Source organism: Galeopterus variegatus, unplaced genomic scaffold (assembly GCF_000696425.1).
Source record: "Galeopterus variegatus unplaced genomic scaffold, G_variegatus-3.0.2 Scaffold2176, whole genome shotgun sequence".
Taxonomy (NCBI): Eukaryota; Metazoa; Chordata; class Mammalia; order Dermoptera; family Cynocephalidae; genus Galeopterus; species Galeopterus variegatus.
This window is the reverse complement of record NW_007728287.1, coordinates 141,925-152,923: the sequence shown is the minus strand read 5'-3', so window position 1 is coordinate 152,923 and position 10,999 is coordinate 141,925. Positions and strand designations below refer to the sequence as shown.

At 34.8% G+C, this 10,999-nt stretch overlaps 1 protein-coding gene across 1 annotated transcript in view; it reads right to left on the bottom strand.

The window, feature by feature from the left end:
- Window positions 1-9,911: 9,911 nt before the first annotated feature.
- The window catches only part of LOC103597049 (breast carcinoma-amplified sequence 3), a 135,635-nt gene continuing 134,547 nt past the window's right edge, over window positions 9,912-10,999 (bottom strand). Inside the window, exon 13 of the mRNA XM_008580849.1 lies at window positions 9,912-10,936. Coding sequence (XP_008579071.1) covers window positions 10,929-10,936 — 8 coding nt within the window. The 3' untranslated portion in view covers window positions 9,912-10,928. The remainder of the gene's footprint in view (window positions 10,937-10,999) is intronic.

Below are 10,999 nucleotides of genomic sequence, written 5' to 3'. Positions count from 1 at the left end.
TAATATAACAAACTTATTATAAATAATGAGTCAACTGAGGATCAGAAGATATACTGTTACACTGGCATAATCTAATAATGGAAGAACTGGATGGTGGGAAAGGGGGGGACAGGATAATAATTTTTGGGATTTAGATTCTTACTTGAAATATCAGAATATAATTTGTAAACATCCTCATTATCAAACCACATAGCAGTTAAGAACACAGGGACTGCCATCAGACTGCCTGGGATACAACCTGGGATCTACTGCATCTCTGTTTTTTCAATTACGAAGGGGACAAAAATAGTATAACCTACCAGGTGGTCATGAAGAATAAACATAATACATATAATACATATGAAAAGCCAAACAAAAATTTTGGGACATAGTAAAAGCAATTGTTATTATTATGGAGAGAAGGTAAGGAGGAGAGAACTAACATCTGAGTCCCTGAATTGTTGCCAGAAGCTTCACAAATGTTCTACCTGTTAACTTTCACGACATTGGAGCTAGGTGTTCTTATATTCCTCTTAAGGACAAAGAAATTTAAGCTAAATGCCTAGTCAACTATACAAATAGGAATCAGACCTACATCTGACAAAGATCATGCACTTATGCCACACACCAGTCTATTCTAAAAATACATCTATTAAAAATATTTTTTAATGGGCCGGCCCGGTGGTGCACTCGGTAGAGTGCGGTGCTTGGGAGCGCGGCGGTGCTTGGGAGCGTGGCGGCGCTCCCGCCGAGGGTTCGGATCCCATATAGAGACCGGTCCGCTCACTGGTTGAGCGCGGTGCGGGCGCAACACCGAGGGTTGCAATCCCGTTGCCGGTCGCGGTACGGGCACGACACTGAGGGTTGCGATCCCGTTACCAGTCACGAAAAAAAGACAAAAAGGAAAAAAATATATATATATATATATGTATATATATATATTTTTATTTATTTATTTTTTTAATAAAGAGCTATGTAAACCAAGTTTACAAAGAAGAAATTCAGATGACACTGCCCAAGTGGTAGTTAGTATACTATACTTAATTTCTCTGAACCATAGCCTCATCTGAAGACTGGAAATTATAACAATACCTTTACCTCATGGGATTATTTTGTAAATAATAAGTGTGAAATGCTAAGCACAGTGAGTTAAGCAATCAAATGTTACCTACGACCACAAAAACCACTATTAGTTCATTACACATAATTTAAAATGGAGCACAGAAACTGTATGGGCAGCATACAACTCGAGATTTAAGTAGAAATGTTAAATATCCTATTTATTTACTTTTAATTCTATAACTTCCCAAGAATAAACACATACTTCAAAATTATATCAGTTTACATTAATATTTATAATCACAATCTCAAAAGAATTTAGTCTTAGCTAACAACATCTACTAATTTGCATATAGCTATTTTTGTGAATGGTACTGTATTCATTGGAAGTTCTTTAATAATTTTTTTTTATTCTTGAAATAATAGGTGGTAAAGCAAACTAAAGTGAAATTTACACCAATAGCAGGAGCTGGTACAGGTATCACCCCAGAACCTTTTAATTTATTAGTATTTTGAACATATCAACCTAATAGAAGGTAAAACTTAGTTACTATTTTGCAGATGAAAAAATGGGGCATAAAATGGGCCAGTGAAAGGCCCTGTAGTCCCTAAGCACCAATGTACAAGAAAAGCAAGTAAGTTCATCTCTTAGGTAGACTTCCATATCTGAACTCTTCCTTAAATTTATTGAAAAGCTAAATATTATTACTCCAAAATTGAGGTGGGGACGTATTTCTAAATATACAATACACAACAACCTGGGATCGTTTTGAAATGTGAAAACACAAGAGCATGGGATTTGAACAGCTCTTATAAGTTTCAAAGTGGCTAAGAGCTCTTAGATCTTTATAGTAATAAATATTGTAGTGTACAGAGGTCCACTGGGAATCCTCAGTCATATGTTATTTCATGATTGAAGATCAAGGTGTCAGGTCCATTTAGAATCAATGCATTTTTGGCTTGTTTTTGCTTTAATCCATATTTTGAAAAAGCATTTAACAGTATTTCTAAGGGAAATATAATCATTTTGCCTCCCTCACCCCACTTCCCAATATAAAATAAATTGTGAGTTTCAAACACTACAATTCCTTTACTTTGCATTTTCATACAAGTAGATGGAAAAGAAATGTGACCTTGGGCAATCACCATTCTTTTCATTCATTTCAGCTCAAGAAACCATTACCTGATTGATAGTGGCTTTCCTAGCTGAAAATAACTGCTTACTACTTAAAGAGTAAGACTCTCTGTGAGCTGCAGCGACACTTAGGTGAACTGTGAATACAACAATCTTCAATCATCAAAACCTCAACAACAATCTTCAATCATCAAAACCTCATCACAGAGGTTTTGCCAATGGTCTCATTTAATAGAGGTGCCATTCAAGAGTCGAAGTGATTTATTTTGTGACTTCTATAGTGCACATAGTATATAATATTAAAAATATAGTTTCTATGTCACATACATACCTTGATGATTATAAGAATGAAATAAAATTAAACTATCTTGGCTGAGATGCTATCCAAGGTCCCAGGAAAAAAGTGAAGGTTTCCCAGATTCATACCTTTGCTCTACCACATAGTAGCCATGTGACAATAGCCAACTTATTTAACATTCCCTAACCTCAGTTACTCCACTTGTTAAAAAAAAAATAGTGTGAAAAAATGTTAGGTGTTAAAAACAGTTTTATTTATGTTTTGCATGAATAATGCATGTGCATGTTCTAAAAGACTACAGTGAAAATATGGTTTCCTTCTCACTTCTGTTCCCTCACCACTCAGTTCCCCTTCTAGGAGGTAACTACTGTTTTTAGTCAAATAGAAAAATTTGGTTTCAATGTTCCATGCTGAATGCTGACTTCATTAACATTTATTGAGTGGCTATTATGAGTCAGAATCATTCAGAGAGCTATGGAAGGTACAAAGATGAGTCCACAGTCTAGAATGGAAAATGATACCTAACTAATGTTAATATGAGGTGATAAACAGAAGGTAAGTTTAAGAACAGAGGAGAAAGCAATTAATTTAATCAAGGGGGTGGACTGAACTAAATAGTGAGATTAAAAACAGGTTTCAAGGCAAATGAAAAATTTCAGGCACCACAGTAAGTTCTCTCTGGTTTCAAGAACTGGACCCCTCCCATGTCTATAATAACTCTATTTAGAGGTATTCGTTCATGGCTAAGAATTTCGACGTAGGAAAAGGAAAAGGAAAAGGCAGCCTGACAGGAGAATGTCAAAGGGTTCAGTGTGTCCTCTTTAGATAGAGAGAAACAGAAGGGTGAAAGAGTTGTCTTCCCAATCATGCAAACATTGTTCATTTGAGAACTACATAAATTCATATAAAGAAGGGATTACTAACTAGGTAGGTCACCTAAAGTTTCAAGTGCAATTTTTGGTGTTTTCTATAATCTTAACATTGAGCATTAACAGAAGAACTCTTGCCTTTCGTAGAACACTAAAATAAAGCAGGTTTAAGAACTGAGATACCACTTAATACATGGGTACTTCAAAAAGCTCATGGAAAAATAGAATTAAAAGATAATACAAATCTTTCCGGGGCCGGCCCGGTGGCGCACTGGATAAGTGCGCTGCTTGGGAAGTGTGGTGGCGCTCCCGCCCGAGGGTTCGGATCCCACATACAGACCGGTTCCTGCTCACTGGCTGAGCAAGGCGCGGGAGCAACACCGAGGGTTGCAATCCCGTTGCCGGTCCCCGGTCCGGTACAGGGGCAACACTGAGGGTTGCGATCCGTTGCCGGACACGGAAAAAGACAAAAGAAAAAAAAAAAAAAAAAAAAAATCTTTCCGTGAACTTTTTGGAGTATCCTTGTACAACAGAAACTAATTCTACAATGTCTCTCGGCCAAGAGCATAAGTACAAGTAACTCAACTGCAATGACCTTCCTAAAATATTACCATTTCTTTAACAAGTTTTTGGCTTAATGAAACCTAGGTCAGATCCTTATATGCCAATATCCTATGCCCAAAATAGCCCCAAATATCCCTAAAATGGTATATGTGAAAGTTAGCCTAGTATATATAACCAGAAGACCAAAGTACATCCATTCCCTTCAGTAGATGTATGCCAGTTTTGACAATAGATCCCAGAAAGTAGAAACTTGCTATGGTTAATGCTTTACAAAGATAACCTTAAAACAAAAATTTCCATGCTAAGCCAAATAGACCAAAGTACAATTGAGTTGAGGGCTTAAATTCCTTTATTTTTATTGTCTGCTTTAAGTAAAAGCTAACGAAGATGAGAAACATCCTGCTCATGCATAATGCCGCTTCAAAAGAATGACATAAAAGATAATTTGAAATGCTTTATCAAAAATTTCGATTGATCATACAGTTTATTTTACCATAGGTCCAGACAAAGAAATAGTGATCATAAAGGACACTAGGTCAAGAACGAGTTTTCCGGGTTTAACTGAAGTAATGAAGATCAATACTCAGCATTATCAATTTTTAATCACTGTATGGTATATTTCGATTGATCATACAGTTTATTTTACCATAGGTCCAGACAAAGAAATAGTGATCATAAAGGATGCTAGGTCAAGAATGAGTTTTCCGGGTTTAACTGAAGTAATGAAGATCAATACTCAGCATTATCAATTTTTAATCACTGTATGGTATATCTAAAGCCTTATGTTTGATCAGAAATCAACAATAAAAGAAATACTGATTAACCGCTCTGGGACAGGCACCAATATCAGGCATGGGGAGATACAAGGACAGCCCTTGTTCTCAAAGAGCCCTTGATCACAAGGCATTACTCCCCTCACCCCCCTTTCCAAGACATCCTACATATAGAGTAATCCAATAATAATGCCATCTAGAGGTATCCTAAGCCAAGCAGAGACAGAGAAATCAAGCCCTACACCTACTACTACGGTACTTCATGTCTCCAGTTTTATGAGAGTATTTTTAAAAGTTCTTGGAAAAACTGAATTAAAAGACAATACAAACCTTTCCATGAACCTTTCGAAGACCTCTCATACTATTTTCATATGGCAAAGTAATCCCGATCACAGTAAGTCTAAATGTATTGGTACACGTGGAGACTTAAGAACTGCTACCAATGTCACCTCCTACTCACTCCTGCCCATGGACCATACCTGCCACAAAATCTGCTTACCCAATTCCTTTTTTTCCAGCATACCAGTTAACTGTAGGAAAAGCTCAAACTCAAATGTGTTATTATTTAAAGCCTCATTTCAAATCCAGGTATTTGGGTCAATGAAAAAAAATTCTACTTTGGTATTAGAAAAGTCACAATCACAAGCTGCAGAGTGTTAAAGTCACAACTTTTGTGAGATATCAGGATCACTTCAGAGGTGCAATTTAAACTTCAGCACCCAAAACCAAAGATACAATGTTTTAATCCTATAATACCACTATGTTCTGTGATTACTATGAAAGCTTCTTAAATACTGTGAAGAATAGAAAGAGGGACAAAGCCTCTATTTTTCTCTTCTCTATTCACAACTTAGTCACAATGTTCTGAATACAAGCATTTTCTGTAACAACAAGCTACCTTTCTAATGTCCAAATAATTATAGGTTCAGGTCAAGAACTCCAGACCATATTGATTACATCTCTACGCAAGAAGGACCCTCCAGCGCTGTTTGTATCCACTATAACAGGGACAGCTTTTAAGTATCTGTGACACTAAGAATTTTCAGTCCTATCAATGCCAGAAATGGAAAGCCAATAACCAGTCAGGCCTGTCAGATGTTGCCTGAAGCAATAAGGACAAGCTGGGAATTCATCATACCGGAACTTCATCTGCCAGCTGCATTCACACATTTTCACCACCTGAATAGTTGATTCTCATCAACTCCCACATGGCTCATTTCAGCATACAGTGTTTTGAAATGAATATTTGATCAGGCAGGGTAGAAAGAGGTTTGGACTTATCTGAGGTGTCACCATAATGCACTTTAAGTAATTCTAAGTATCAGGAGCTAGGTGTCCTAGGTTTTCTTGTTTGAATATTTCTGAAATGGACCTGTGATCTGAATTAAATAAGATTAAATGAGATAAGACATGTGAAAACACCTAGCACACTGTCAGGCACCTAGCTGTTTATAAATAAATACTGGTTTCCCATCTCTTTCACTTCTGTCTATTGGCAAATATCCTAAGATTCCTCATAGAGCTCTTAATTATTGAGAGACAGGGATCTCAGACTGCCAGAGAAACTTAAAAACCACCCTGCTACTTTCCCTATTTCTAGTTTTATCAAAATTCCAAAGCATCACCCACATTTGAACCTAAGAAATAAAGAAACATAGTAGGCTTATTAAAATTGCTTTTTTCTGTTTGGATGTCAACAGTCTGACTATGATATTCCTAGGTGTATTTAGTTTAAATCCTACGTGGGATATTCTGAGCCTTTGAATCTTTGAGTTGATGTCTTTCACTAATTTTGGGAAAGTTCCCAACCCCTTGTGTATTTCTTTTGCCCTACTCTCTCCTTTTCTTCCATATGTGTAATAATTACACATATTAGTTTGATATTGCCCCACATACCTCTCACACTCAGTTCCGTTTTATTTTATTATTTTCTCTCTGCTTCATTTATGAAAAATTTTTACTTGTTTTTGAGTCCCTAAGCCTTTCTTCTATGTCCAGACTGCTGTTTAGCATATTCAATGAATCATTTCAGATTTTCTATTACTCAGTTTTAGAATATCAGTTTGGTTTTTATTACGGATTTTCTCCATATTTTCCTCATTATAAAATAGAAAACTTAATAAAGATGATACAAAAAACCTAATAATAATAATAATACTTAATAATGAAATATTAAAACCTTCCTCCTGGGTTAAAAAGATAAAAATGTTATATTCAACATTGCAGTGGAGGTCTAAGCAAGTGTAATAAGAGAGAAAAAGAAATAAAATATATAAAGATTGAGGAGAAAAAAATCTATATTTGCAGGTGATGTGATTGCACAGTAGAAAATTCAATGGACTCTACTAGAATTAATATATGTATTTTGAAAGGTTTCTGGTACAAGTCCATCATATAAAAAAGTAATTTATTCTATATGCTATAAAGAAAAAGACTAAAAAATGAAATACAATATGGTATATATATAGTAGCATCAAAAATATCAAATAATAAAAATAAATTTTACAAAATATTTGTGACACTTCTACATTGAAACTTACCAATTATTAGGCAAAATTAAAGAAGGCCTAAATAAATGGATAGCTATAAAAATTTATGTATTGGAAGATTCAATATTTTTAAGATGTCAATGCTCCCAAATTTGATGTACAAATTCAATGAAATCCCAATCAAATCTTATCTGAATGAGAAATGAACAAGCTGATTACCTAACATACGTGTGTTTGAGTACACACACACACACACACACACACACACATGTACATAAATCTCAATGGTTTTCAATTTTTTTCCCAAACCAAAAAATAATAGTGAGAAAAATGACATTTTTACTTCTTTTTAGAAACCTCCATAATAGGCAACAGCCTGATTCTCGTATCTGCTTATGCATTCAATCTGTTGTGATACATTGTTTTGGTTGAAGCATGTTAAAAAAAAAAAAAAAGTTGGCCTCATTCAAATATGTAACTGGAAAAAGAGTATTTTTATATTATTTTCATATTCTGGGGAAATTCTTCAATAATATGACACTCAACAAGTTAGTTGCAATGTGGAATATGAAACCATATCAATTAACTTTGTACTCATATTCCAATCCTTTGGAATGAGTCTTTACTCATGCATAATTTTGTAACACTATGAAATTTATCATTTGGAAAATATTGCAGATCTCCCAGATGTTGATATATTTTATTATATGATGTGAAAAAAAAATCACATTAGTTAATATTACCACCTATCTCCTCAGAAATGTCTAAGTATTTGGGAATCTGTTTAGCAGACAGTGGTGAATACAAGGGTTCCAAATTTCTAATTTTCAACTGAAGCTAAAATTTTTATCATTGGTAAAATTTTACTGTCACTTGTTTTTCCTTAAAGTGACAGGCATACTTTCCTTATTTTTGAGAAAATTTCTGCCAAATACTCATGTCTGAATAAACATAGTTTGTCAGTTATTCCTTCAGCTAAAATGGTATTATATGAAAACAGTTCACAACTGTTTTCTATGAACACAGTTCAGTTCATATCTTTAATAACCAAACAAATACTTTTCCTCAAAGCAACTATCATGCATTCATTCCCATTTGATTGAAATTAATGATTTGTACTGCTTCAAAGATATTCTTAAGTGAATACACCTTTTTTGTTGTTGTTAAATTCTGTGTGGGTAGCAGTGGCAATTAGCATAGTTTGGTGTCACTGCCATTACTATGCTAAGATGCTACCAATTTTACCCACAATTGCTTTTGCACCATCTGTACTAAACGTCAATGTAGTATGAAAATGAAAGGCAATTAATAATTTATTACTATTATGAAAATAGTTTTGACTTTACTGACCACTCGAAAGTGTCTTGGAGACTCCTACAGTGTCTTGGAGACTCACACTTTGAGGAACCACTGGTATGTTTGTACAAATGCGTGTGTGTGGAAATGCAAAGAACCTAGAATAGCCAAGATAACCATAAAGAAGAACGAAGGTGGAGGCATTAAACTATTAGACTTCAAAACTTATCTAAAAGCTACAGTAATTAAGATAGTACAATATGGATTTAAAGAAAGCTATATAAATCAATGTAACACATTAGAAAACCAAGAAAAAAATATGATTTTTAAAAAAGGCTTCAGTGCAACTCATTGGGGGGAGGCATATCTTTTTGATGAACAGGGCTGGAGCAATGGGATATTTGTATGGGAAAAACTGAGCACTTTAATCCCAACCTTACATAATAATAAAAATTAATCTGAAATGGATCACTGTCCTAAGCATCAATGACAAAACTATATAATTTCTAGAGAAAAGCATCTCTTCAAAACTGGGGAAAGGAACATTTTTTGTGTGGGTAAAACACAAAACATAAAAAACAATGGAAAAATTTGACATATGCTTGTCAAAAGACACCAGTAAGAAAGTGAAAAGGCAACTAAATAAAAGATATTTGCTACACATACAAAAGACCTGTATCCAGAATATTTAAAGAACCCCACGATATTCAATAAAGACAACAGACCTGAGAAAATTCAGTGACTTAACCAGCACATTACAAAATAAGATATCAAAATGACCAATAATACATTAAAGGTGTTCAATAGCATTATTCATCAGAGAAGAGCAAATTAAAAAACCACAGTTCACATTCACTAAAATGGCTAAAACAAAGACCAATAATACCAAATGTTGATGAGAATGTAGAGCAACTGAAATGCTCACACACTGCTGGTAGGAATGCAAAATGTTATAGTCATTTTGGAGTACTTTCCTAATAAAGTTAAACATATGCCTTCATTGTGACCCAGCAATGCCAGTACTAGGGATATGCCCAAAGGAAATGTGTGCATGTGTTAAAAAAAGAAAAAAAGAAAAATACTTGTACAGGAATGTTTATAGCAGCTTTATTCATAACAGCCATAAGCTGGAAACAACAGGATAATGTATACATGAACTGTGTGCTATATTCACATAACGGAATACTGCACTGCAATGTTAAAAATGAACCAGTGATACAAGTAACACCTGGATAAATCCCAAAAACATTAAGTTAAGCAAAATAAGTCATATACAAAAGCATATATATGGAATGATTCCAATTACATGAAGTTCAATATAGGCAAACCTAATTTATGATGATAAAAGCAGTTACCTCAATGACAAAGGTAATATTAACTGAGAGGGGAATAAGGGGTCTTCCTGGGTTGATGAAAATAATCTATATTTTGATCTGAGTGCTGGTTACATGGGTATAAAAGTTCATACAGTTGTCTGATTAATATATGTGCATGTTTGCTATAGATAAATTATACCTTAATTTTAAAATGTCTTCAAAGGTGTTCTAAAGTACAGATTCATCAATTTTTCAAGCTAAAAGGGACTTTGGAAATAACCTAGTTCAATTCCCTCATTTTAGGGAAATGCTGGGTTTCAAAGCAATAATAAACAGGTAGCTACAGGCAGAGCTGAGTCTAGAACCAAAGATTCATAAGTTACTGTCATTATTCTTTCTACAACACCAAGCTTCCAAAACAAGACTTTTCTCTGGAACAACTGTTTTCACTTTGATTATTTACTTTAGCTTTACTGTGACCATTTTCAACAATATCCAGGGGAATATCAGGAGCTCTGGTTCTGACTAGTTGCCAGCTGAGATCCCAGGCTGCTCTTTAATTGCCCACTTGGCTTACCATTCAATGGAGAGAGGCTCTTTGTTTGTTTCTGAGTTCACAGATAGCACCTATAAGCATAAGCCTCTCAAGTTCTTGGACACAATTTAAAATAGTGTGGCACTAACAGTTTGACAATCAAGTCACTAAGACAAATGGAATTCCCGGTTCAGACTTAAACAAATTCTAATACTGCCCTCAACGTTGTCCTCCTGCCACCACAGTCTCAGGCAACAGACCATAAACAGTCCAGCCTTGTATTAGAGATGTAGTAATTAACGTAAAAAGAGAAAAGCTGGGTCTTTTGCTTGAAAAGTCCCAGGTAATATGTGGTACCATGGCATATCAACAATGGAGAGAATTCATCGATTCCTTCTCAAAATGCTTAGGAAAGACTTAAAGTCATGTCAAGGACCTGGTGCTTGCAATAGATTGACACAAAGATTTATTCAAAGAGGCAATGTGTCATCAGGAGAAACTTTTCCAACAGCTTCTTCTACTTCTGTTACTGTTTCTTCATCTTCAAATGAGGCAATCTTTTTTCTTAATTGTGCTGAGCTAATTTTTCCTCATTGTTAACTTGACATTGATCTTTTAACATCCTATAAATATTAGAAAGAAGAATGAGAGTAATATTAAAATCAGAATAAGGGAGATGTGGCTGA